Source organism: Pelodiscus sinensis, chromosome Z, assembly GCF_052426305.1.
Source record: "Pelodiscus sinensis isolate ZL-2025 chromosome Z, ASM5242630v1, whole genome shotgun sequence".
In the NCBI taxonomy this organism is placed as follows: Eukaryota; Metazoa; Chordata; order Testudines; family Trionychidae; genus Pelodiscus; species Pelodiscus sinensis.
Window position 1 is genome coordinate 1,543,757 of NC_143085.1, and position 24,736 is coordinate 1,568,492.

Consider the following 24,736-nt stretch of genomic DNA (forward strand, 5'->3'; position numbering starts at 1 on the left):
CAGCCTTCATCCTGTTCGGGGTCTGTCATCGAGCATGGCTGCCCTGCCACGCCCTCTGCGCATGGGGTGGCGCTGCCTCAGTTTCCCCACACCCAGGTTTCCTGTCTTTCCGGGGATTCATTTGGCTCAGGCCTTTGGCTATGTCTCAGCGAGTCCAGGGCGATCAGGGTCCTGAGCAAACGAACCCGACGTTTTCCCACCCTGCTTGGATTTCAATCCGTTCGCCCCCGGGGGCTCCATTTCCGGTCCCTGCTGGAATCTCCCTGGCCTTCCTCCCTGCAGTGGAGTTTGGCCTAGCCTGGGAGGCAGCTCGTTATGGCCGATGTAGTGCTGATTACCTGTAGCTGGCTAATTGCCCCGTGGCTCTTAAAGGGACAGGCCACCCTGCCGCTTGGTGCTACCCTAATATAAATCCAAGTAGGGATTTTGCACACACCCCGCCCACGGATGCACAGAGCCAGCGGGTAGGAAGCAGGTGGTGGCGGCGAGGCGTGTGTGTGTGTCCATGGCTCTTTTAAATTACATAGAGGGGGTAGCAGGCAGAGCCAGAGGAAAAACCCAGCCCAGAACTAGGGCTCCGAGCCAGGAATATTCCTGGTGCCGATAGAATTTGCAGCTAGGGCCAAACTAGGACTGCAATCCACCAGGCCTGCGAAGGGCAAAGTCCCTCTGAATTTGAGCTCCATCCCCCAAAGTGTCTGCCGATCCCGGCCTCTCGCTGGCTGGGATCGCTCCCAGTCACTGGATCTGGGCACACGTGGATCCGTTTATAAATTCCATTTTTATTTGGATTGAAAATTAAAAAAAAAGAAAAAAGAAAAACCAAACCCAAACTGGTCTGATGCTACATCCAGGCTGTAGGGGCATGAGTATGAGGGATGGTCGGGGACAGGGGCACCCAGGGGTGACAGGGGATGAGAAGGCTGTGCCCGGAAGGCAGCTCCCAAGTGGCTCTCCGGCCGGGACACGTGCTTACCGGAGGGGCAGAGAGCGGTGTCAGCCCCCTCTCCATGTGGGGTGGGGAGGGGCTCAGAGACAGGCAGTGGAGGATGAGTGGTGAGGTTACCGGGATCGCAACCCAGCTGTTACCCAGTGCTTCTGCGCAGGACAAAGCTCACGATGTCCGGTTTTGCAGCAGGGGAAACTGAGGCACGGTGCCTGACCAACGGTCACCCCTCAGCATGAGCGGTGGGGTTACCGGGCTTGCAACCCAGCTGTTACCCAGCGCTTCTGCGCAGGATAAAACTCACAATGTCCGGTTTTGCAACAGGGGAAACTGAGGCACGGTGCCTGACCGGCGGTCGCCCCGCAGGCCAGGGGCACGGTGGGTGGCCGGGGTGTGGAGGGGGCGGTTTCGGGGAGATGGCGCAACCGTGAGTGGTGGAATCCAGCCCTTGGGCACAAGGACCGTGTATTGCTTACGGGACGATTTGGCTTCTCGTAAATATAGAGCTATAGAATATATTCGGCTCTGCTAGGGGGCTAATCTCCAGGTACAAAAGCACACGCGAGGGCGGGGCGGGGGGGCTCCATGCGCGGGACATGCACTTTTGGCTGCGTCTAAATGTGCTGCAAACAGCCATGCGAGGCCGGCGGCCTCTCCTGCCCCCGGGGGACCTGGGCCCTGCCCTCGGGAGACAGGGCGCTCCCCGCCAGGGTGGGGGCAGGGCGGAGGCAGGGGGGGTGCACGGGACACGCTCCATGGAGGAAGCGTCAGGGGGTCCCCCCCCGTGGCGTAGATATTCAATATATCGGAGATCTCTCTCTCTATGTATATATTTATATCGGTCGGTCCGTCTGTCCTTGTCCGCCCGGCTACTTCATCCCGCTCCTCAGCACCTGGTTGGCGGCGATGAGCATGACGCTGATGATAAAGGCAATGGCGAAGGCGCAGATCAGGCTCTTCCGGACGCAGGTCTGGCGGATTTGCTGGTTGGAGCCGGCTGCGGGGCAGGGGACAGGTCGGCTGGGTGTCCTCCGTCCTGCTCCTAGTCCACCCTGCACGCAGCCAGACCTCCCACTGGTCTCCTTAGTCCACCCTGCACGCAGCCAGCCCTCACACCGGCCTCCCTGCCCTGCGCCGGCTCCTGCCACTCGGCATGCGGAACCGCCCCCGCACCGGGGCCGCCTCCTTCATTAACATACTCTTAATTAACAGGTGCTGTCTTAATTACAATGGTGCCTGGCTGGCTCCTCGGAGAAGGCTCTGGGCCGACACCTTCCCTGCGATGGAAGGGGCCCGCAGAAGTCTCCCCGGGCTAGATTCGGGCTGAGCAATCATTTTGGTGGGAAGGGGGGGTCACTTTATGTCTGGTGGTACTTAGGTGCAGGCTGGCTCCCGGCTCCTTAGAAAGGGCGGGGCCTCCGCCAAAGGGGCGTGGCCTCCGCCAAAGGGGGCGGGGCAACAGAACGAGAAAACGTGTGTGAGAGCGCAAAAGAGCCACTCAGAGCGGGAGCCCGGGGGCCAGGGCCGGCCCTACCATGAGGCAAACTGAGGCGGCCACCTCAGGTGCCAGACTTGGGGGGCACCACTAGGACCCAGGGTGTAGAAATTTGTGTCTGCTGCTGGTGCAGCATGGGAACATGGGGGCGGCAATTGAGCTCCCCGCCTCAGGTGCCAAAATTTTGTGGGCCTTGATAGAGAGCCCGGAGCGGCCGGGGGGAGAGGCCTAGGGCAGCTAGGGGAGTGGGAGGCCGTGGACGGAGTCTGCTGGAGCAGAGCAGGGCCGTGGGGCAGGAGCCCAGTGGCAAGCAAGGCCCTGGAACAGGAGGTCCCGTCTGTTGGGGAGGTGGGCTAGCTGAGGAGAGCCTGCTACTCCATGCTCAGCCACCAGGGGGACGGTCCGGCCGCAAGCTCGCCCCCTGTCTGTGGACTCTGGTATTTCAGTAGCTCGGGCGATAATGTTCACAGGGGGCCACTTTATGAGTGGTGGTACGGGGTCACGGCTCAGCTCCGGGCCCGGGGGCGGGGCGGGGCCTCGGGCGGAAGGGGCGGGGCAGGGGCACTCACGCTCCACGTCGACCGGGCACGCCTCGGCGGTGCCCGTGTGGCTCTCCTCCTCCGTCATGATGATGTTCTCGATGTCCTTCATGGACAGGTGCTCGCAGAAGGTGTCGTAGAGCAGCCGCTTGAGTTCGTCCACCGTCAGCTTCTGCATGTCGCACTGTGGCCGGGCGGGATCGGCACTCAGAGCCCCGCCTAGGGGGCTGCAAGAACTGGGCCAGCCCGAGGGGGCCTCCCCCCGGCATCACCTTCCCAAACAGGTAGCCTCCACCGCACGCCCCTGCAGGCTTGGCCCCGATACCTCGCCGGCTGGGACTGACCGACGTGATGACAACGGTAGATGGTCAACTGGAGCGTCTTGGGCCCCGAGCGAAAACCAGCGTCCTCCGGTGCCCCCCACACCCGCCCTGGGCCCTCTCGCCTTGGGGTAACTTGGGGAGGGCATGGACGGGGACGTGGAGGGGGGCTCCCGTTACCTTCCAGAAGACGGTGTCGAAGTCGGTGCCGTGGAATTTCTCGGGGACGCCCGAGGTGGACAGCTTGGGCCCCAGTAACGTCACAAACTCCTCAAAATCCACCTGCCCGTCTCCTGCGAAAGAGAGAGGACCGAGTTACCTGGCCAGCGGCGAGGGGGAGGCAGGCGCGGGGGAGACTGCCCCGGGGGGGGGGGGGTCTGTTTTCAGCCAAACCCAGTCGGGCACCTCGTTTTCGCTCCGAGGCAAAGCTGTGCAGCACATCGGCAAATCCAGGCAAATCTGACCTCCCCAGGGATGTTGATCCGGGGACATGGCCAGAGGGACCCCTGGGGGTCATTTCTCCTTCCCCCCGGCTTCTCCGGAGACACCCCCCGGCTCCCTTCAGTGCTGCCTCTTCCACCAACCACCCGCTGGGGGCAGCCTCCCCGGAGAGCCTGGGGGGAAGAGGGGAATGAGCCGGTTTAGGATTGCCAACGTCCTAATGACCCCAACCTGATCGGCGCTAGCCGACGCCGGTGTGGGGGGCCCCTCAATCCCTCCTCAAACCCACCGGCTCCTGTACGGGGCTGGCAAGCGAACACGGCACCCCGCTAAAGGGAGGAGCTCGGCTGAAAAGCTTTGGGGAGTTCATGCACGGCGTGGCTGCGCGGGAGGGACTTCGCACGCTGTTTAAGGTCCCCGAGCAGCCAGGTGCAGCCGGGAACGGGATCCAATGGCCGCAGAGCGGACCCACCTCCGTCGCACCGTGGCCACGAGGAGGCCCACGCCGGCTGACGCGCCATCGGCTGGCTCCTCGCAGGCAGCCTGCTCCCTCTGGCCTTGGGGTCACCACAGCGGCAGGGTGGCACAGTGGCAGGTGTAGTAGGCGGCAGGGGTACAGGGTGGACGGGCAGCACAGTGGCAGGGGTACAGCATTACGGTTACAGGGGTACGGGGCAGCAGGGGTACAGGGGTACGGGGCGGCAGGGTAGCACAGTGGCAGATGGCATGGATACAGGGTCAGCAGGGTACGAGGCAGCAGGTTCTGGGGTCCAGGGTGATAGGGGTACAGGGAGGCGGGCGCCAGGGGTACAGAATGGCGGGAATGCAGGGGGACGGGGCGGCGGGCGCCAGGGGTACAGAATGGCGGGAATGCAGGGGGACGGGGCGGCGGGCGCCAGGGGTACAGAATGGCAGGAATGCAGGGGGACGGGGCGGCGGGCGCCAGGGGTACAGAATGGCGGGAATGCAGGGGGACGGGGCGGCGGGCGCCAGGGGTACAGAATGGCAGGAATGCAGGGGGACGGGGCGGCGGGCGCCAGGGGTACAGAATGGCGGGAATGCAGGGGGACGGGGCGGCGGGTGGCAGGGGTACAGAATGGCGGGAATACAGGGGTACGGGGCGGCGGGTGGCAGGGGTACAGAATGGCGGGAATACAGGGGTACGGGGCGGCGGGTGGCAGGGGTACAGAATGGCGGGAATGCAGGGGGACGGGGCGGCGGGCGGCAGGGGTACAGAATGGCAGGAATGCAGGGGGACGGGGCGGCGGGTGCCAGGGGTACAGAAGGGCAGGAATACAGGGGGACGGGGCGGCGGGTGGCAGGGGTACAGAATGGCAGGAATGCAGGGGGACGGGGCGGCGGGTGCCAGGGGTACAGAATGGCAGGAATGCAGGGGGACGGGGCGGCGGGCGCCAGGGGTACGGAATGGCAGGAATACAGGGGGACGGGGGGGCGGGCGCCAGGGGTACAGAATGGCGGGAATGCAGGGGGACGGGGCGGCGGGCGCCAGGGGTACAGAATGGCGGGAATGCAGGGGGACGGGGCGGCGGGCGCCAGGGGTACAGAATGGCGGGAATGCAGGGGGACGGGGCGGCGGGCGCCAGGGGTACAGAATGGCGGGAATGCAGGGGGACGGGGCGGCGGGCGCCAGGGGTACAGAATGGCGGGAATGCAGGGGGACGGGGCGGCGGGCGCCAGGGGTACAGAATGGCGGGAATGCAGGGGGACGGGGCGGCGGGCGCCAGGGGTACAGAATGGCGGGAATGCAGGGGGACGGGGCGGCGGGCGCCAGGGGTACAGAATGGCGGGAATGCAGGGGTACGGGGCGGCGGGCGCCAGGGGTACACAATGGCGGGAATACAGGGGTACGGGGCGGCAGGTGCCAGGGGTACAGAATGGCAGGAATACAGGGGTACGGGGCGGCGGGTGCCAGGGGTACAGAATGGCAGGAATACAGGGGTACGGGGCGGCGGGTGTCACGGGTACGGGGTGCCAGGTGAGAAGGGCACAGACCCGGGTAGGGGCACAGCCACGACTCCCGACCCGGACGCGGAGACCCCGCGGTTGGAGGAGGGGCAGCCCTGCACTCTCATAGGACGACTTTCCCGGGAATCCCTTTCCCAGGCTGCTGTGCCCGGCCCTCCCCTGGCGTCACTCCCGGGCCCCCCTGGCCTGGTGGCAAGAGGCCGCGGCCTGGCTCCGGTCCCGGCGGTGTGCCGGGATCTCTCTGGCCGGCCTCTAGCCCTGCGCCCCGCCCACTGGCGGACCGGCGCGACGCTGGTGGCAGCGGTAGGATACTTCCCCGGCGAGCGGCTCGGCTCCGGTCCCGGCGGTGTGCCGGGGTCTCTCTGGCCGGCCCCTAGCCCTGCGCCCCGCCCGCTGGCAGATCGGCGCGACGCTGGTGGCAGCGGTAGGATACTTTCCCGGCGAGCGGCTCGGAGACCCTGCCGTAACACCGGCCGCCTGCCCACCCTGCACGCAGGCTCAGCACGGCGCTGGGCAGGGCGGGCCGGCCGGGGGGACTCACCGTCCATGTCCAGCCGCTGGATGATGACCTCCAGCTCCACCTCGTTGGGCATGTAGCCCAGGGAGCGCATGGCCGTGCCCAGCTCCTGCTTGGAGATGAAGCCGTTCCCGTCCCGGTCAAATACTTTGAAGGCTTCTCGGATCTCTGCAAAAGAGGGAGGGGAGGGGGTGAGCCCGAGCAGAGCCGCTAGCCCCCTTCCTAGGGGAGAAACTGAGGCACAGAGAGACCAGAGCAGAGCTGCTAGCCCCATTCCTAGGGGAGAAACTGAGGCACAGAGAGACCAGAGCAGAGCTGCTAGCCCCATTCCTAGGGGAGAAACTGAGGCACAGAGAGACCAGAGCAGAGACACTAACCCAGTTCGTATGGGGGAAACTGAGGCACAGAGAGACCAGAACAGAGCCGCTAGCCCCATTCCCAGGGGAGAAACTGAGGCACGGAGAGACCAGAGCAGAGCCGCTAGCCCCATTCCTAGGGGAGAAACTGAGGCACAGAGAGACCAGAGCAGAGACACTAGCCCAGTTCGTATGGGGGAAACTGAGGCACAGAAAGACTAGAGCAGAGCCACTAGCCCCATTCCTAGGGGAGAAACTGAGGCACAGAGAGACCAGAGCAGAGCCGCTAGCCCCATTCCTAGGGGAGAAACTGAGGCACAGAGAGACCAGAGCAGAGCCGCTAGCCCCATTCCTAGGGGAGAAACTGAGGCACGGAGAGACCAGAGCAGAGCCGCTAGCCCCCTTCCCAGGGGAGAAACTGAGGCACAGAGCCAGGCAGTGATGTGCTCCAGGGCTCTCGGCTCGGTGCCTGTTTATGCGCTGCAGTGACGGAAGGGTTTTTCCACCAAGGTTAAAGCCCCCCCAAGACACAACTGCTCCCCCCCACCGTATCACAGCCCCCGGGAGCTCCCCGAGACAAGACTGCCCCCCCACCATATCACAGACCCCAGGAACCCCCACCGGAGACGTGACCCCCCCCCCACCATATCACAGCCCCTGGGAACCTCAGCAGCTGGGGAAACTGAGTCCCGAATCCCATGGTGCAGATGGGACGCTCCCGCCCTTGGTCGCCCTGTCCGTCGGGTGTGGAAGGAAGCCGATTTCCCGCTGCCACCTGTCCTGCTCAGCCTTCCTCTGCGTCGTTGGGGAAGGGGAGCCCAGGGGGAAGGAAGGGGACAGAAAAGACACATCAGGGGAGCCGCCGGCCCTTCGAAATCCATCGGACCAGCCAACGGGGATTCGGGCGCCCCGACGATCCAGACACGAGGTATTTGGCGTTGTTTCGAGTGCGAGGACAGAACTCGGGACGCCCGCATCTTGAATACTGTCACAGATGTGGTCTCCTCACCTCAAAAAAGATATGTTGGCCTTAGAAAGGGTTCAGAAAAGAGCAACTAAAATGATTCGGGGTTTGGAACGGGTCCCATACGAGGAGAGGCTAAAGAGACGGAAAAAGTGAAAGTTCTTCGTCACACAGCGCGTAGTCAACCTGTGGAACTCCTCGCCGGAGGAGGCTGTGAAGGCGAGAACTAGAACAGAGTTTAAACAAGAGCTAGATAAATTCAGGGAGCAATCAGAATGAGGAAAGGTCTAGAGAACATGAGTGATGAGGGAAGACAGAAAATATCGGGCTTGCTTAGTTTGGAAAGGAGAAGGCTGAGAGGAGACAGAACTCCCGTGGGAGCCGGACCTGCGGAACTCCCCGCTGCAGGAAAGAGACTCCGGGCCTCCCCATTCACTGCACAGCCCTGCCCTCCTTTCCAGGGCATCTCCCATGCCTGGGATTCAGCCCTCCTCTGTGGCAGGAGGCGGTGTGCTGGGTTGGCTCAGGGGCTGCATGCCGAGGGGTGCGACTCAGTATCCCCGGGGGCTACTGGTGTAACATGGGGAGGGAGCACAGAACTGGGGACCCCAGTGACCGGGAGCCCCATCTCGGAGGGCACAGCCGGCTCTGGCCATGGGAGGCAGCGGTGGGAGCAAAGCACGGAGGAGAGAAGAGAGGGGCCCATGTGATCTGGGGAGATCGGAGGCTGGGGACTGCGGGACGGGGCAGGGGGAATTCATTGCGACATCGTGGAGGTGACTCAGCTGTCTCGGGAACAGCCGCAGTTGTATGGCACTTCGCACCCATCCGGCTCCCAATGGTTAACAAGAGTGCATAGAAAGTAGTACTGCTGTTTTGCATACGGGGAAACTGAGGCACACAGGGGGTCGGGAGGTTAGTGGTGCAGGGCCACAAAGTGGCAGAGCAGGAAGGATTACATTGTTTTCCTCAAAAATGTTTCTCAACCGAAATGAACATCAGAACGGCCATACTGGGTGCACCTAGCCCGGCGTCCTGTCTGCCCGCAGCAGCCAGTGCCCGGTGCCTCAGAAGGAGTGAACAGAACCGGAAATCCTCACGCGATCCCTCCCCTATCACCTATTCCCAGCCCCTGACAAACAGAGGCCCCTGCCCAGCCTGGACCTGTCCTCCATAAACATATCTAGCTTTTTTTTAACCCTGTTACAGTCTTCACCCCATCCTGTGGCGAGGAGTTCCACAGGTTGTCAGTGCATTGTGTGAAGAAAAACTCCTTTCTGTTTGTCTGAAAGCTGCTACTTATCCATTTCATTCGGTGACCCCTAGTTCTTATGTGATGGAATTAAGTAAATAACTTTTCCTTCTTCACTTTCTCCACACCACTCGTGATTTTACGGACCTCTATCCTACCCCCCCCCCAGTCTCCTCTTTTCCAAGCTGAAAAGTCCCCGTCTTTTTAATCTCTCTTCATACGGGCCCCGTTCCAAACCCTGAATCATTTTTGTTGCCCTTTTCAGAAACTTTTTCCCATGCCAAGGTAGCTTTTCGGAGATGAGGCGACCACGTCTGTACACCGTATTCAAGAAGTGGGCGTACCGTGGCTTTATAGAGGCAATGAGAGATTTTCTGTCTCCTTCTCGCTCCCGTTTTTGATCATTCTATTTGCTTTTTTCACTGCTGCTGCCCACCGAGTGGATGTTTTCGGAGAACTCTCCACAGTGACTCCAAGCTCTCTCTCTCGAGTAGTTGTAGCCAAACTATCATACTCAGGGCTCGCCAAACCGTGGCGAGCTCTGCTCGCCAGCCGCGCTGTCCGGCAGATCACCCGAACTCGGCTCTTCCGGGTTGTAATCTCCTCGTAGATTGCATTATTTGTCGAGCCCTGGTCATATTGTACATATAGTTGGGATTATGTTTTCCAACGTGCATTACCGTACATTTATCAACATTCAATTTCAGTTGCCGTTTTCATAGATCATAGAATGCTAGAACAGGAAGGGACCTCGAGCGATCTTTGAATCCAGTCCCCTGCCCTCGTGGCAGGACCAAATACTGTCTAGACCATCCCTGGTAGATTTCTATCTAACCTGCTCTTAAATATCTCCATTTTGCTATTATTTTTGGAGTTTTGGGCTAGTGGTTCGTCAAACTCCTTTCTGGCTTTTCTTATTCTATTTTTACACTTCAGTTGCCAGCGCGGATGCTCCTTTCTATTCTCCTCGCTACGATTTCACTCCCGCTTTTGAAACGATGCCTTTTTCATCTCGCTCCGCTTCTTTGACTTGGCACGTTTTTGGCTCTCTTCCGATGTTCTTTGTTTTATTTTTAACGGGGGAGGCGGTACACTTTTAAATTGGGCCTCCCTTATGGTGTCTTGGAAAAGTTTCCAGGGAGATTTTACTTTTGTCACTGCACCTTTTCATTGCGGTTTAACTAACTTCCTCATGTGTGTGTCGTTCCCCTTTCTGACACGAAAAGCCACCGTGTTGGGCCGCTGTGGTGTTTTTCCCACCAAGAGATGTTCCATTTAATTACCTTATGCTCACTATTTCTAAGCGGTCCAGCTACAATCAACGCTTGGACTTGATCCTGCGCTCCACTTAGGACTAAATCAAGAATTGTCTCTCCTCTTCTGGCGTCCAGAACAAGCTGTCCCAAGAAGAAGTCCTTTAAGGTGTCAAGAAATTTTCTCTCGGCCTCCCGTCCTCAGCTAACCGATACCTCATCAATACGGGGCAAATTGAACCTCCCCAATGTTTATTATTGAGTTTTTTTTTTATTTTTATAACCATTCTAATCTCCCCGAGCGTTTCGTGGTCAAGTGGTGGGTAGCATCTCTCTAGAATGTGACACGGCCTCTATTCAAAGATAAATGCGGTCTAGTCCCATGGGGTACTTAGCTCTCTATCATCAGGGTGTTATTTTTCTCTGCACTACGCCGTTCAAGTCCTAAGAAGGTTGCTTGGGGGGGGAACAGACCATCTAATACACCCACCACACTCAACCAAGGTGCTTTCATTTGCGTTCCTCCTTCCTCCGTCTAGGCAGGGCCGAATTTCCTTTTGTGTAGCTGGCCGGCGGATCGTATCAATATTTCTCGTTACGCTTTTCCCTGGCTGATTTTTATGGATTGGAATGTTGACGGTTGTGAGAAATGGCAGGGACCTCCGACAATTATTTCAGCGAGCGATAGCGTTCCAAACGTCGCCACGCCGCCTGTCAGCATCACGGCGACGGCCACAGAGCCAGCCACCTGCCGTCAACCTCGTGAGTGCTGGAGAAAAGTCGGTGGCGAAGTTAAAATAGGAAAACACGCACGTTACAAATCGTTTCGAGGCGTCGGCCGTCTGCAAGTCATCGGGGCCGGAGGAAACACAGCCTAGAATACGCAGGGAGCCGAAAGCGGAGGTATCTGAGCCTTAGCTGACTTTGAAAAGTCAGGGAAGTCGGGAGAGATTGCAGAAGACCGGAAAAGCGTGACTCTGGTACCCGTCTATAAAAAGGGAACTAAGAACCCAGGAATCTACAGACCAGTTGGTGTAACAGTCTACATCTACACTCTGAATTCTCTCAGCCAAAAATATGCTAATGAGGGACTCATTTGCATGAGTCGTAATCTCAGTTGCATATTTTCTGCCGATCCGGTTTAGCGCGAGGGGTTTTGGCGCAAAAACAGCTAGCGGAAAAACCGGATTGGCAGAAAATATGCAAATGAGATTGCCACTCATGCAAATGAGTCCCTCATTAGCATATTTTTTGCCACGAAAACTAGTCGTGTAGACGGAGCCGGCTTGTTTTTGCGCAAAAACCCCTCGCGCAAAACCAGATTGGCAGGAAATATGCAAATGAGATTGCCACTCATGTTAATTAGTCCCTCATTAGCATATTTTTTGCCACAAAAATTAGTCATGTAGATGTAGCCTTCTCGTTTTTGTGCAAAAGCCCCCAGCGCAAAACGGGATCCGCAGAAAATATGCAAATGAAATTGCCACTCATGCAAACGAGTCTCTCATTAGCATATTTTTTGCCACGAAAACTAGTCGTGTAGACGTAGCCTGCTTGTTTTTGCACAAAAACCGGATTGGCAGAAACTATGCAAATGAGATTGCCACTCATGCAAATGAGTCCCTCATTAGCATATTTTTTGCCACGAAAAAGCATCGTGTAGACGTAGCCGGCTTGTGTTTGCGCAAAAGCCCCCAGTGCAAAATGGGATCAGCAGAAAATATGCAAATGAAATTGCCACTCATGCAAACGAGTCTCTCATTAGCATATTTTTTGCCACGAAAAAGCGTTGTGTAGACATAGCCGGCTTGTGTTTGCGCAAAAGCCCCCAGTGCAAAATGGGATCAGCAGAAAATATGCAAATGAAATTGCCACTCATGCAAACGAGTCCCTCATTAGCATATTTTTGCCGTGAAAACTCGGCATGTAGACATAGCCGGCTTGTTGTTGCGCAAAAACCCCCAGCGCAAAACCGGATCGGCAGAAAATATGTAAATGAGATCGCCACTCATGCAAACGAGTCCCTCATCATTAGCATATTTTTTTGCTGAGAAAACTCGATGTGTAGACGTCGCCTTAGTGTTTGTAAGGCCAGCTCTCTGCAACGCTTGTGAAAGTGGGGTAGGGGTGGGGCGATAGAAAATGCCAGCTCGCCCACGTAAAGTGCGAGGATCCTCGCACGAATGCCTGTGCGCTCACGAGGCCGCGTCTGTGGGCTGAAGCCCCGATTCTCCATGCGCACGCCTGAGATGCGCTTGCTACACCCCTCTCCCGGCGCAGGCAGCTTTGCGGCCGGACAAACATCAAGAGACAGTGGCACTGATCCGCACGGTGCGAGGAGGCAGGCCGGGTCGCGGAAAAAGGCCAGAGGCCTGTCCTGCAGCGATCCCGGCCGGGCCCGCTCTTCCAACACCCCCTGCAACCTCTCCCCGCAAGCCGCAGGCGCCAACGCTGGATGGTTGGGTCCCCAAAGGACCCACGGATGATAAAACCCGCGAAAGGGACCAGCCTGGAAGGATGCTGGGGATGACGCCTGCCCCATCGGTGTGGCCCCCCCCCTCCGGAAGCAACCCGAAAGCAACACGGCACAGAGCCACGGAGGCCGAATTGCAAAACCCGGCACCTCTGGGATCCCGAGGAAGCCCTGCCGCACCCAGCCAGGAGCGGAGGAGCCGGGGCATCCTGGGGACATGCCGAGGAAGATGCTGTCTCCTCCGGATCCTGCTCCTTTCTGCTCTCCCTAAGGGCGAGCCCCTCGGACAGGGGACCCTGGTCACTTGGAGAACTCAGGACCGCCCCCCTCCCGTCACTCGGAGAACTCAGGACCCTGGTCACTCGGAGAACTCAGGACACCCCCCCCCCCCCCGGTCACTCAGAGGATTCAGGACCCTGGTCACTCGGAGAACTCAGGACACCCCCCCCCCCGGTCACTCAGAGGATTCAGGACCTTGGTCACTCGGAGAACTCAGCCCCTCCCTCCCCCCCCGGTCACTCAGAGGATTCAGGACCCTGGTCACTCGGAGAACTCAGGACACCCCCCCCCCCCGGTCACTCAGAGGATTCAGGACCCTGGTCACTCGGAGAACTCAGGACACCCCCCCCCCCGGTCACTCAGAGGATTCAGGACCCTGGTCACTCGGAGAACTCAGGACACCCCCCCCCCGGTCACTCAGAGGATTCAGGACCCTGGTCACTCGGAGAACTCAGGACACCCCCCCCCCGGTCACTCAGAGGATTCAGGACCCTGGTCACTCGGAGAACTCAGGACACCCCCCCCCCCCCGGTCACTCAGAGGATTCAGGACCCTGGTCACTCGGAGAACTCAGGACACCCCCCCCCCGGTCACTCAGAGGATTCAGGACCCTGGTCACTCGGAGAACTCAGGACACCCCCCCCCCCCCGGTCACTCAGAGGATTCAGGACCCTGGTCACTCGGAGAACTCAGGACACCCCCCCCCCGGTCACTCAGAGGATTCAGGACCCTGGTCACTCGGAGAACTCAGGACCCCCCCCCCCGGTCACTCAGAGGATTCAGGACCCTGGTCACTCGGAGAACTCAGGACACCCCCCCCCCCCCCCGGTCACTCAGAGGATTCAGGACCCTGGTCACTCGGAGAACTCAGGACACCCCCCCCCCCCCGGTCACTCAGAGGATTCAGGACCCTGGTCACTCGGAGAACTCAGGACACCCCCCCCCCCCCCGGTCACTCAGAGGATTCAGGACCCTGGTCACTCAAGAGAACTCAGCCCCCCCCCCCGGGTCACTCGGAGGACTCAGGACCCTGGTCACTCAGGGCCCCCCCCAGTCACTTGGAGAACTCAGCCCCCCCCCCCCCCCCCAGTCACACAGAGAACTCAGGACCCTGGTCACTTGGAGATTTCAGGGCCCCATGTACATTTCTTTAGCTATAAGAGCTTGTTCTGTGGCCAGGCCCCACTGCTGCATTTCAGCCCCCCTCCTTCCCCCCCCCCCGAGCTGCACGCTGGCAGGTCCCTGTGGTCCCTCAGCCGCTCGCTCCCTGCCTTCCAGATGTCATGTGTGTTGGCTCCCGGCCATCTCCGGCTCCCCTGGCTCGCTGAGCCGCGCGGCCACAGGGGAAGCCCCACATCCGTCGCCCAGCCAGGCAGCGTCTCACCCCTCGAAGGGGGGGGCAGGCCCTCTTCTGCCCCCCGCCCTGCTTGCGGAGGAGGGAACGACTAGAGCCGAGATCGGCCCATCTCCTGGGGAAGGGTCCCGTCCCCTCCCGCCGCGCAGGGAGACCCCCACTCCCGCAGCCCTTAGTCGCACGTTTCTAGTGGCTAATTCACCGGCTAGCCCCCGATCTGATTGGCCAGCCCCTCCCGAGTCTGCCGTGGTACCCCCCGAGTCCGGGAGGGGAGCTGGGCTGGGAGTAGGACAGACGGGAGGAGATACTGGGAAACACGAGGCCAGCTGAGGACGGGACCTGCAATGCCACCAGCACTCCGAGGATGCTCCCCCCACGGGGGCCGGGCTGGCACAGGGCGGGCGTTCCTGCTGTTGGCATGGGCTGGGCATCGCTCCGCGGGCACTTGCACTGCAGGGACCCAGGCAACGTGAGCTGGGCACCCGCCGCTCCCCATCTCCCCAGCCCCTCCCCTCGGCCAGCACCACTTCTCCCGACCCATCCTAGAGCTCAGCTGAGAGACAGACTTGCTCTATCTGGCCAGACGGCCGCCCCGCCAGACGGCACCGGCGCCAGACGGCCGCCCCGCCAGACGGCACCGGCGCCAGACGGCCGCTCCGCCAGACGGCACCGGTGCCAGACGGCCGCTCCGCCAGACGGCACCGGTGCCAGACGGCCGCTCCGCCAGACGGCACCGGTGCCAGACGGCCGCTCCGCCAGACGGCACCGGTGCCAGACGGCCGCCCCGCCAGACGGCACCGGTGCCAGACGGCCGCCCCGCCAGACGGCACCGGTGCCAGACGGTCGCCCCGCCAGACGGCACCGGTGCCAGACGGCCGCCCCGCCAGACGGCACCGGTGCCAGACGGCCGCTCCGCCAGACGGCACCGGTGCCAGACGGCCGCTCCGCCAGACGGCACCGGTGCCAGACGGCCGCTCCGCCAGACGGCACCAGTGCCAGACGGCCGCTCCGCCAGACGGCACCAGTGCCAGACGGCCGTTCCGCCAGACGGCACCAGTGCCAGACGGCCGTTCCGCCAGACGGCACCAGTGCCAGACGGCCGCTCCGCCAGACGGCACCAGTGCCAGACGGCCGCCCCGCCAGACAGCACCAGTGCCAGACGGCCGCTCCGCCAGACGGCACCAGTGCCAGACGGCCGCTCCGCCAGACGGCACCAGTGCTAGACGGCTGCTCTGCCAGACAGCTGCCCTGCCATCTAATCAGGCCCGTCCAGTTCACACGATGAGTTAATTCAGATTCATTTCCCAGCGTTTCCCCAGTCAAGTTCACACCTTGAGTTAATTCAGATTCACGTCCCAGTGTCCCTGTGTAGACGTGCTTGGAGCTGGCAGGGGGAATTCAGGCTCCACTACCGACTCCCCTCCCGGCCTCTCTGCTGAGATGGCCGGTTAATCCCAGGGAGGGCAGGGCTGGCTTTTGGGTGCTGGGTATCCGTGGGCAAGAAGTGGGAACCCCCCTTCCGTCTAGCCAGCACCTCGCTCCACTTTGCTGCCACTCCCACCTCATCCTGCAGGGGCTGCTCTCGCGCCTCGGACCCAGCTCTGAACAGATCCACCCTGCCAAGGGGCCAGTCCTCCCGTCCCCAGCTGGAACACGCCGCTAAGACGCACCGCTCCCCCCCCCCCCCGGGGCCGGGAGGGTTAATGAGTTGCTGTCTGTGAGTGCCTGGAAGATGCCAAATATAACGATCTGCGCTTCATTAAAATGATGGAGCATTTCCCGCGCACCACTGGCGTGACGGCACCGGACCCGTTTGTCCTGGCGCTGATTTGTACTGTGTGTCCTGGCCCCCGCGCCGCCGCGCATACGGATGAGTTCAAAGGCACCGGCTTGCGGATGCCAAGGAGCCGGGGCCTAATTGAATTGATCCTGCTGATGTATTTATAGCCGCAAATGGCAGCCACCCGCCACAAAGTCAAACAGCCAGACGGGCGGGTTGGCTACTTCCTTCCCGGGGAGGGGGGGAAGGTGGGGTAAAGGACAAGAGTCTCCAGCCAGGGAAATCTGAATTCAGCTAATTCCTGCGTCGCCAGCAGGAGGCGCCGCGCCCGTGAGTTCACCAGGGCACACCCGCTTAAACTCAAACATGGAGTAAAACGCCTAGGGTGAGCAAAATTGCATATCAGGCGTGGAATCTGTCGCCTTCCACGTGGGGGCTCAAAAAACGGTAACAAAAATAAAATGCTGCTTCAAAGGCATAAACGTGTCAACAGGCAACTGCGTGCGTTTCCCCCCCCCCCCCCAAGAGAATGACGCCGAAAAATCAAGGTAGAACGCGAGTTTAATGACGGGTTGCTTATTTGGGCACAGGACGGCCCCGGGAAGGGACAGCAGCCGTAACCCAAGGGCAGGAGGCACGATTAACCATTGCTGGGTCTCCCGAAAAAACCAAAAGCGACGAGGAGCCCTGTGGCGCCTTATATGGAACAGGTCCCATATGAGGAGAGGTTAAAGCGACGGGGACTTTTCAGTTTGGAAAAGAGGAGACTGAGGGGGGATAGGATAGAGGTCTATAAAATCATGAGTGGGGTGGAGAGGGCGGATAAAGAAAAGTTATTTATTAGTTCCCATAATAGAAGAACTAGAGGACACCAAATGAAATGAATGGGGAGCAGGTTTAAAACTAATAAAAGAAAGTTCTTCACACAGCGTGTTGTCAACCTGTGGAACTCCTCGCCGGAGGAGGCTGTGAAGGCTAGGACTAGAACAGAGTTTAAAGAGAAGCTAGATAATTTCCTGGAGGTTAGGTCCATAAAAGGCTATTAGCCAGGGTCCCTGACCTCTGTTGGTCAGAGGCTGGAGACGGATGGGACGAGACAAATCGCTTGATCGTTGTCTTCGGTCCTCCCCCTCCGGGGTACCTAGCACTGGCCACTGTCGGCAGACAGGATACTGGGCTAGATGGACCTTTGGTCTGACCCAGTACGGCCGTTCTTATAGAGTAACAGATGTATTGGAGTTTGGTGGGCAAAGACCCACGTCATCAGATGCTTGTGGTGGAAAGGCCAGAGGCAGGTACAAGGAATATATATATACCTGCCTCTGGACTTTCCACTCCATACATCTGATGAAGTGGGACTTTGCCCACGAAAGCTTCTGCTCCAATAAATCTCGAAGGTGCCCCAAGACTTCTCGTTGTTTATGCAGAGTCAGACGAACACGGCGACCCCTCCGATACGGAAAAAAACCAACCAGCCTAAAATATAGGAAGCGACTTTGGGGAAACGTGAAGGAGAAGGTCTAAATGCAACTGACACGAAGGAAGGGGCAAACCCAGGCTTTTAAAGCCGGCTCTCCCTCCCGGCTGTTAATCCTGAATGCCACGAGTCAGCCCAAAATTTCCCAGGCAGCGGCTCCCCGGGAGAGGCGTCCCGAAACTGACACAATTGCAGGGGGACCCGTGCTCCGGATTTGATCACCAAGGCGTTTGGTTCTTTCTGGAAAGCCCCAGGCCTGTGATGCGAAGGAAGCCGGGTCTGAGAGCGTTACTCCCTAGTGTACTGCAGTTGACTGGGATCACGCTGGCTGAGCAGGTGATGCAGGCGTGTGGGCGTGAGGAGAGAATCCAGAGGCCCCCGTCTTTTCGGTAAGCGAGAGGACGTGTCTGGAGTCCAGCCGAAACCCTCAAACACCAGATGCCCACAACAAAACTCCTCGGTGGATTTTATCCGTGATTTCAAGAAGCCGGTCGCTCTCTCTGAGGGCTAGAGGGCTGATGTGTGAGTTTCGCACGCTTGGGTTGGCAATAAAGGACGTGCAAGTTGCTAGTGTCTCCCCGTGTCCAGGAGCCCGGACAGAAACCGGGAGCCTACAAAAGACCTGAAACCGAGTCCTCCCCATGGTCCCCCCCCATGTCATCACCCTGGGATTCTGCCGCACCCACTAACACCCGTGTTCTCACACTGGAATCCCACCGCACCCGCCAATGTCCGCGCTCTCACACCGGAATCCCACCGCACCCACCAACGTCCGCGCTCTCACACCGGAATCCCACCGCACCCGCCAACGTCTGCGCTCTCACACCAGAATCCCACCACACCCGCCAACGTCCACGCTCTCACGCCGGAATCCCACCACACCCACTAACACCCACGTTCTCACACTGGAATCCCACCACACTCACTAACACCCGCGTTCTCACACCGGAATCCCACCGTAACCGCCAACGTCTGCGCTCTCACACCAGAATCCCACCACACCCGCCAACGTCCGCGCTCTCACGCCGGAATCCCACTGCACCCACGTTCTCACACCGGAATCCCACCGCACCCATGTTCTCACACCGGAATCCCACTGCACCCACTAACACCAGCATTCTCACACCAGAATCCCACCACACCCGCCAACATCTGCGCTCTCACACCAGAATCCCACCACACCCGCCAACGTCCGCGTTCTCACACCGGAATCCCACCACACCCACATTCTCACACCGGAATCCCACTGCATCCACCAACATCCGCGTTCTCACACTAGAATCCCACCGCACCCACCAACATCCATGATCTCGCACCGGAATCCCATGGCACCCTCCAACATTTGTCATCTCGCACCGGAATCCCACCGCACCCGCCAATGTCTGTCATCTCGCACCGGAATCCCACCTCACCCGCCAATGTCCGCGCTCTCATGCCAGAATCCCACCGCATCCACCAACATCCGTGATCTCGCACCGGAATCCCACAGCACCCGCCAACATCCGTGATCTCGCACCGGAATCCCACAGCACCCGCCAACATCTGTGATCTCGCGCCGGAATCCATAGCACCCGCCAACACTGTGATCTCGCACCGGAATCCCACAGCACCCGCCAACATCCGTGATCTCGCACCGGAATCCCACAGCACCCGCCAACATCCGTGATCTTGCACTGGAATCCCACCGCACCCACCAACATCCGTGCTCTCACACCAGAATCCCACAGCACCCGCCAACATCTGCGCTCTCACACTAGAATCCCACCGTGCCCCCGATAACATCCGGGATTTCACTCTGGGATCCTCTGCCCCCACCCGGCATAACCGAAAGCAAAATCCACCCATCCCCGCCCTTCCACCGGCTGCAGAAGTGTGTCAACTTGGGTGGCTCCCTGGACCACACAGTCCACATTGGCCAAATGGCACCCACTGCACCCAGGCCTATGAGGGAGCCGTGTGCACAGTGAAGTCCCTGTGGGACTCCTGCCCCGTCTCCTCCCCCTCCAGTCCGGCAGCTGCACAGGCCTGATGAAATAACTTTTGCAAAATATTTCATGAGCTGTAGCTGGCCTGTGGGTCAGGCAATTGAGACCCCTGCTCTGTTGCATGTGGGCGGGCTTAGACAGGGCAGCTAGTATGGGACAGCAGGAGGCTGAAGGCAGAGCGGATGTGGGGCCAATCAGAATGGGGGGACTCATAACGGGGGTGAGGGTGGGGCTGGCTGGAAGAGCCCCCTGCAAGCAGGGTATCCCCAGGGGGCAGGGAGCTGCCCTGGAGAAGTTACAATCTGGACAGAATAGCGACCCCAGAGCTCCCATGTTGTGCCGGAAGAGAGAACACCCGAGGGGGCTCCGTGACTTATCCAAGGAATCCAGGGGAGAGAGGAGACTTGAACCCAGGCCTCTGGGGTCCCAGCTGGGCGCCAGAGCCGGCTTGCCCCACATGCACCAAGGAGCAGGGAGGCGTTTGGCTCCAGGGGGTCGGTGGCTGGATCCCTGCTCCATTCAGAGAGGGAGACTGGGGAGGAATGATGGAGAGAGGAGAGCCTGGGTATGGTCGAGGGGCACCCGCCTGTCTCCCCTCCCTCTAACCCAGAGCACAGGTGCCCGTCAGCATCTCCAAAACTGACTCCCACTCGAACATGGACCCAGAAAGGCCCAGGGAACCCCCGCTATGTCCTGCAAAGGAATCCCACCGCACCCACCAACATCCGCACTCTCACACCAGAATCCCACCGCACCCGCCAACATCTGCACTCTCACACCGGAATCCGACCGCACCCGCCAACATCCGCGCTCACACGCCGGAATCCCACCGCACCCGCCAACATCCGCACTCTCACGCCAGAATCCCACCGCACCCGCCAACATCTGCGCTCTCATGCTGGAATCCCACCACACCCGCCAACATCCGCACTCTCACACCAGAATCCCACCACACCCGCCAACATCCGCACTCTCACACCAGAATCCCACCGCACCCGCCAACATCCGCGCTCTCACGCCGGAATCCCACCGCACCCGCCAACATCTGCACTCTCACGCCGGAATCCCACTGCACCCGCCAACATCTGCACTCTCACGCCGGAATCCCACCGCACCCGCCAACATCTGCACTCTCACGCCGGAATCCCACTGCACCCGCCAACATCCGCGCTCTCACGCCAGAATCCCACCGCACCCGCCAACATCTGCGCTCTCATGCTGGAATCCCACCGCACCCACCAACATCTGCGCTCTCATACTGGAATCCCACCGCACCCACCAACATCTGTGCTCTCACTCCAGAGTCCTACGGCACCCGCCAATATCCACGCTCTCACGCCGGAATCCCACCGTACCCACCAACATCCGTGCTATCACTCCAGAGTTCTACGGCACCCGCGAACATCGACACTCTCACGCCGGAATCCCACCGCACCCACCAATATCCAGAGACTCCACATCTGCCCCTCCCATGACGAAGGAGATCTGCAGCGGGGGGGGGGGGGCGTAAGGGAAGGCAGCAAAGAACGCCCGGGGGGATCTCATTACAATGGGGCTGCAGCCACTTTGGGGCCCCGACCCCCTGCCTGCTTGAGACCCGCTTCTCGGTTACACGATTGCTCATTGACACCACCCCCTTCAGTCCACACAGGACTGAAACCAGGCTGTGCTCCGTGGGTTTGCGCCGAGGACCGGGGTGGAGAACCGCAGCCCGGCCACGCTGGCTGTTCTAGCTGTCTCGGCGCAGAGGGGAGCGGCCCATCTCTGGGGCCCTGTCCAAATCTGCCCCGGGACCAGCGTGGCCGGGGATGGCCGTGGCCGCAAGGCAGCGGCCGTAGCCTTCTGCCAAGCCCCGTGCTCCAGGCACGGAACAGGGATCTTGCCCTCGTCCTTCATAGGGGTCTCCAAAGGTGACCCGTCAATGTCGGCCGGGCAGGGAGGGGCCAGGGTCAAGCCACCTGGAGGAGAAACAGAGGGAGGGTAGTTTGCCACCTGCTGCAAGTGAGCCCTTGGCAGGGGTGGGGAGGGACGTGCCAGCCGGGATGGAGGTGGGGAACAGGCCGGAGCAATCTGCTTGGCACATGGAAACGAGAAGCCGAGAACGGCTGGTGGAATCAACGGGTGTGCGTGTGTGTGTGTGTGCGCAGAAAACAGCCCCTGCGACTCCAGGGTAGGACAGCCGAGTCCGGCTGACATGACACCGCGCCAGGACAGTCCCAGCCACCCTGCCTACTCCTGGGACACAGAAAAACGGAAGCAAAAGCCAGCAGGACTTGTGCGGGAACAGTACCGGTCACTCCGGGCCTGTGATTACAACACCACCCACCTGTCTGCTACACCCGGCCGGCCGCTACACCCGCCCGTCAGCTCGCTGCGCTGACACCACCGGCCACTTCCCCCGGGTTGTACCAGGACGGAGCCGCAGCTCGACAGCCAAACAGCCGTCGGCCAATCGCACCGCGAGAAAGCAACAGGCGGTTGGAACTACTCCGTGCGGCCAGCACCAGCAACCTGAGACACAGGCAGAAAAGAACAAGCTGCTTATGCCCGGGCAGGATTGTTTTTAACCCTCACTCTCGGCCATGTCGCACGACTGTGGCACCATCAGACTCCTAGAACACGGGCACTAGACCATCCCCGACAGGTGTGCGTCCAACCTGTCTCCAAATATCTCCAGAGATGCGGATGCCACAACCCCCCTGGGCGTTTCACCACCCGGCCAGGCAGAAAGTTCTTCCGACTGTCCAGCCGAAACCTCCCTCGCTGCGGTTTCAGCCCATCCCCGCTAGGGAAGCGTCAGTCGTCTCGGGGGTATGGTTGTGGGTGGACTGTGCTAGGCCTAAAACAGCAACTACCGCCTGTGAGTGTGACCCACGCGGCATCAGGACAGGGACCCTCGCCAGTGACCCCTAAGTGTGACCCTCGCTGCACCAGAACAGGGACCCTCGCTGGAGCCCCATAAGTGTGACCCTCGCTGCACCGGGACAAGGACCTTCACTGGTGTCCCGTGCGTGACCCACACCGCACCAAGACAGGGATCCTTGCCAGCGCCCCATGCGTGTGACCCACGGCGCACCAAGAAGGGACCCTCGCCGGAGTCCCATGCGTGTGACCCACGGCGCACCAAGAAGGGACCCTCGCTGGCGTTCCAAACGCGTGACCCACGGTGCACCAAGACAGGGACCCTCGCAGGCGCCCCATGCGTGTGACCCACGGCACACCAAGACAGTGACCCTCGCCGGCGCCCCATGCGTGTGACCCACACCGCCCCAGGACAGGGACCCTCGCCAGCGCCCCATGTGTGTGACCCACGGCGCACCAAGAAGGGACCCTCGCTGGAGCCCCATAAGCGTGACCCTCGCTGCACCGGGACAAGGACCTTCACTGGTGTCCCGTGCGTGACCCACACCACACCAGGACAGGGACCCTTGCCAGCACCCCATGCGTGTGACCCACGGCGCAGCAGGACAGGGATCCTCGCCAGCGCCCCATGTGTGTGACCCACGGCGCAGCAGGACAGGGACCCTCGCCAGCGCCCCATGCGTGTGACCCACGGCGCAGCAGGACAGGGACCCTCGCCAGCGCCCCATGCGTGTGACCCACGGCGCACCAGGACAGGGACCCTCGCCAGCGCCCCATGCGTGTGACCCACGGCGCACCAGGACAGGGACCCTCGCCAGCGCCCCATGCGTGTGACCCACGGCGCACCAAGACAGGGACCCTTGCCAGCGCCCCATGCGTGTGACCCACGGCGCAGCAGGACAGGGACCCTCGCCAGCGCCCCATGCGTGTGACCCACGGCGCACCAAGACAGGGACCCTCGCCAACGCCCTGTCCCGGTGCCTGCGTGGCCGAGGCTCGCGGCTCTGTTGCCCGATCGCCCCGCACTGCCCCGCGGCCGGGACGCGCGGGGGCTGCGGGCGGGGGCGCACGGCGCCGGCCGACGCGCACGGAATGCCAATGGCGCTGTTTGGCTGCCGGCGCCCGGGGTTGCAGGGTTCCCGTCCCGCAGCGGGTGCGCGGGGGCGAGTCCCGGGCTGCGTTGCGGGGAGGAGCTGCCCCCCGCATGGGGTCCCGCCCCGGCACGTCCTATCCGCCCCGCAGCCGCGAACCCGGCACCCGCTTGCCCAGCTGCCCCGAGATGCTGCGTCCCCCGCATTTCCCCGCAGCGCCCCCCGCATTCCCCGCGCCCGGCTCCCAGACCTGCGCATCCGGCGCCCCCCGCAGCCCCCTGAGGGCCAAGCATTCCCCGCGCCCGGAGCCCCCCGCACCGCCGGTTCCAGCCCCCCAGCTGGCCCCGCAGCCTCCGCGCCCGGAGCCCCCCGCACCGCCGGTTCCAGCCCCCCAGCTGGCCCCGCAGCCTCCGCGCCCGGAGCCCCCCGCACCGCCGGTTCCAGCCCCCCAGCTGGCCCCGCAGCCCCCCGCACCGCCGGTTCCAGCCCCCCAGCTGGCCCCGCAGCCTCCGCGCCCGCAGCCCCCCGCACCGCCGGTTCCAGCCCCCCAGCTGGCCCCGCAGCCTCCGCGCCCGGAGCCCCCCGCACCGCCGGTTCCGGCCCCCCAGCTGGCCCCGCAGCCTCCGCGCCCGCAGCCCCCCGCACCGCCGGTTCCGGCCCCCCAGCTGGCCCCGCAGCCTCCGCGCCCGGAGCCCCCCGCACCGCCGGATCCAGCCCCCAGCGCGCCCCGCAGCCCCTCACCCTCCAACTCGTCCTCGGGGATCTGCACCGGGCGCTGCTCGGCGAGGACGCTGGGCACCGTGTAGATGCCGCGGTACATGAGCGCCGCGGTGACCGGGTGGAACGGCATGGTGCCCCGCACGCCCGGCCGGGGGGCGCTGCGCCTGGTCCCGCTCAGCGCCCGCTCCCCATGCCGCCGGCGGGACCCGGCTGGGCGGGGCCCGGAGCCCGCCTCGCCCCGGCCCGCGGGCCTGCCATGGCCCGCCCGCCCGCTCGCTCCCCGCGCCAACCGTCCCGGCCGGAGTTGAGCGCGGACTTGCTCGCCGGAGCCGCCTGTGCCCGCGCGGCGCGCGCCCGCCGCCAGGGAGCGCGCGCCCGCCACGTGCGGCGGCTGCTCCGGCACCAACCACTAGGCATGACTGCCCCTCCCCCCCCGGGGCTGGGTCCTTCTGAGCCCCCCCCATAGACCTGAGGAGTGGCCATTGGACCACCTTCCAGCCTGGGTCCCCAGCCCCCCAGCAGTCCCGGATCCGACTGTCCCCCCAGCCCCCCAACCAGGGTCTGGGTGTGGGACGCTGTAGGCCAGCCCCCCATCCCTCTGCAGTGCTCAGGAATCGGCAGGATCGGTCCCTCACTCCCCTTTCAG

General features: G+C 61.7%; 1 protein-coding gene across 1 annotated transcript; it reads right to left on the reverse strand.

Moving 5' to 3' along the window:
- Positions 1-749: 749 nt before the first annotated feature.
- Positions 750-24,426, reverse strand: CABP7 (calcium binding protein 7). The gene is made up of 5 exons (XM_089775258.1): positions 24,112-24,426; positions 6,269-6,412; positions 3,481-3,593; positions 3,011-3,164; positions 750-1,943 (listed from the first exon to the last, which is right to left on the reverse strand). Exons 1-5 carry the CDS (start codon positions 24,218-24,220, stop codon positions 1,816-1,818), a joined length of 648 nt encoding a protein of 215 aa, XP_089631384.1. The 5' UTR covers positions 24,221-24,426; the 3' UTR covers positions 750-1,815.
- Between the last annotated feature and the right edge of the window lie 310 nt (positions 24,427-24,736).

Coding starts and splice junctions, on each gene's coding strand:
- CABP7 (XM_089775258.1), bottom strand. CDS start 24,220: ATGCCGTTCCACCCGGTCACCGCGGCGCTCATGTACCGCGGCATCTAC. Junction 6,413..24,111: donor CCCCGAGGACGAGTTGGAGG/GTGAGGGGCTGC, acceptor CCTCTTTTGCAG/AGATCCGAGAAGCCTTCAAA. Junction 3,594..6,268: donor CCAGCGGCTGGACATGGACG/GTGAGTCCCCCC, acceptor TCTCTTTCGCAG/GAGACGGGCAGGTGGATTTT.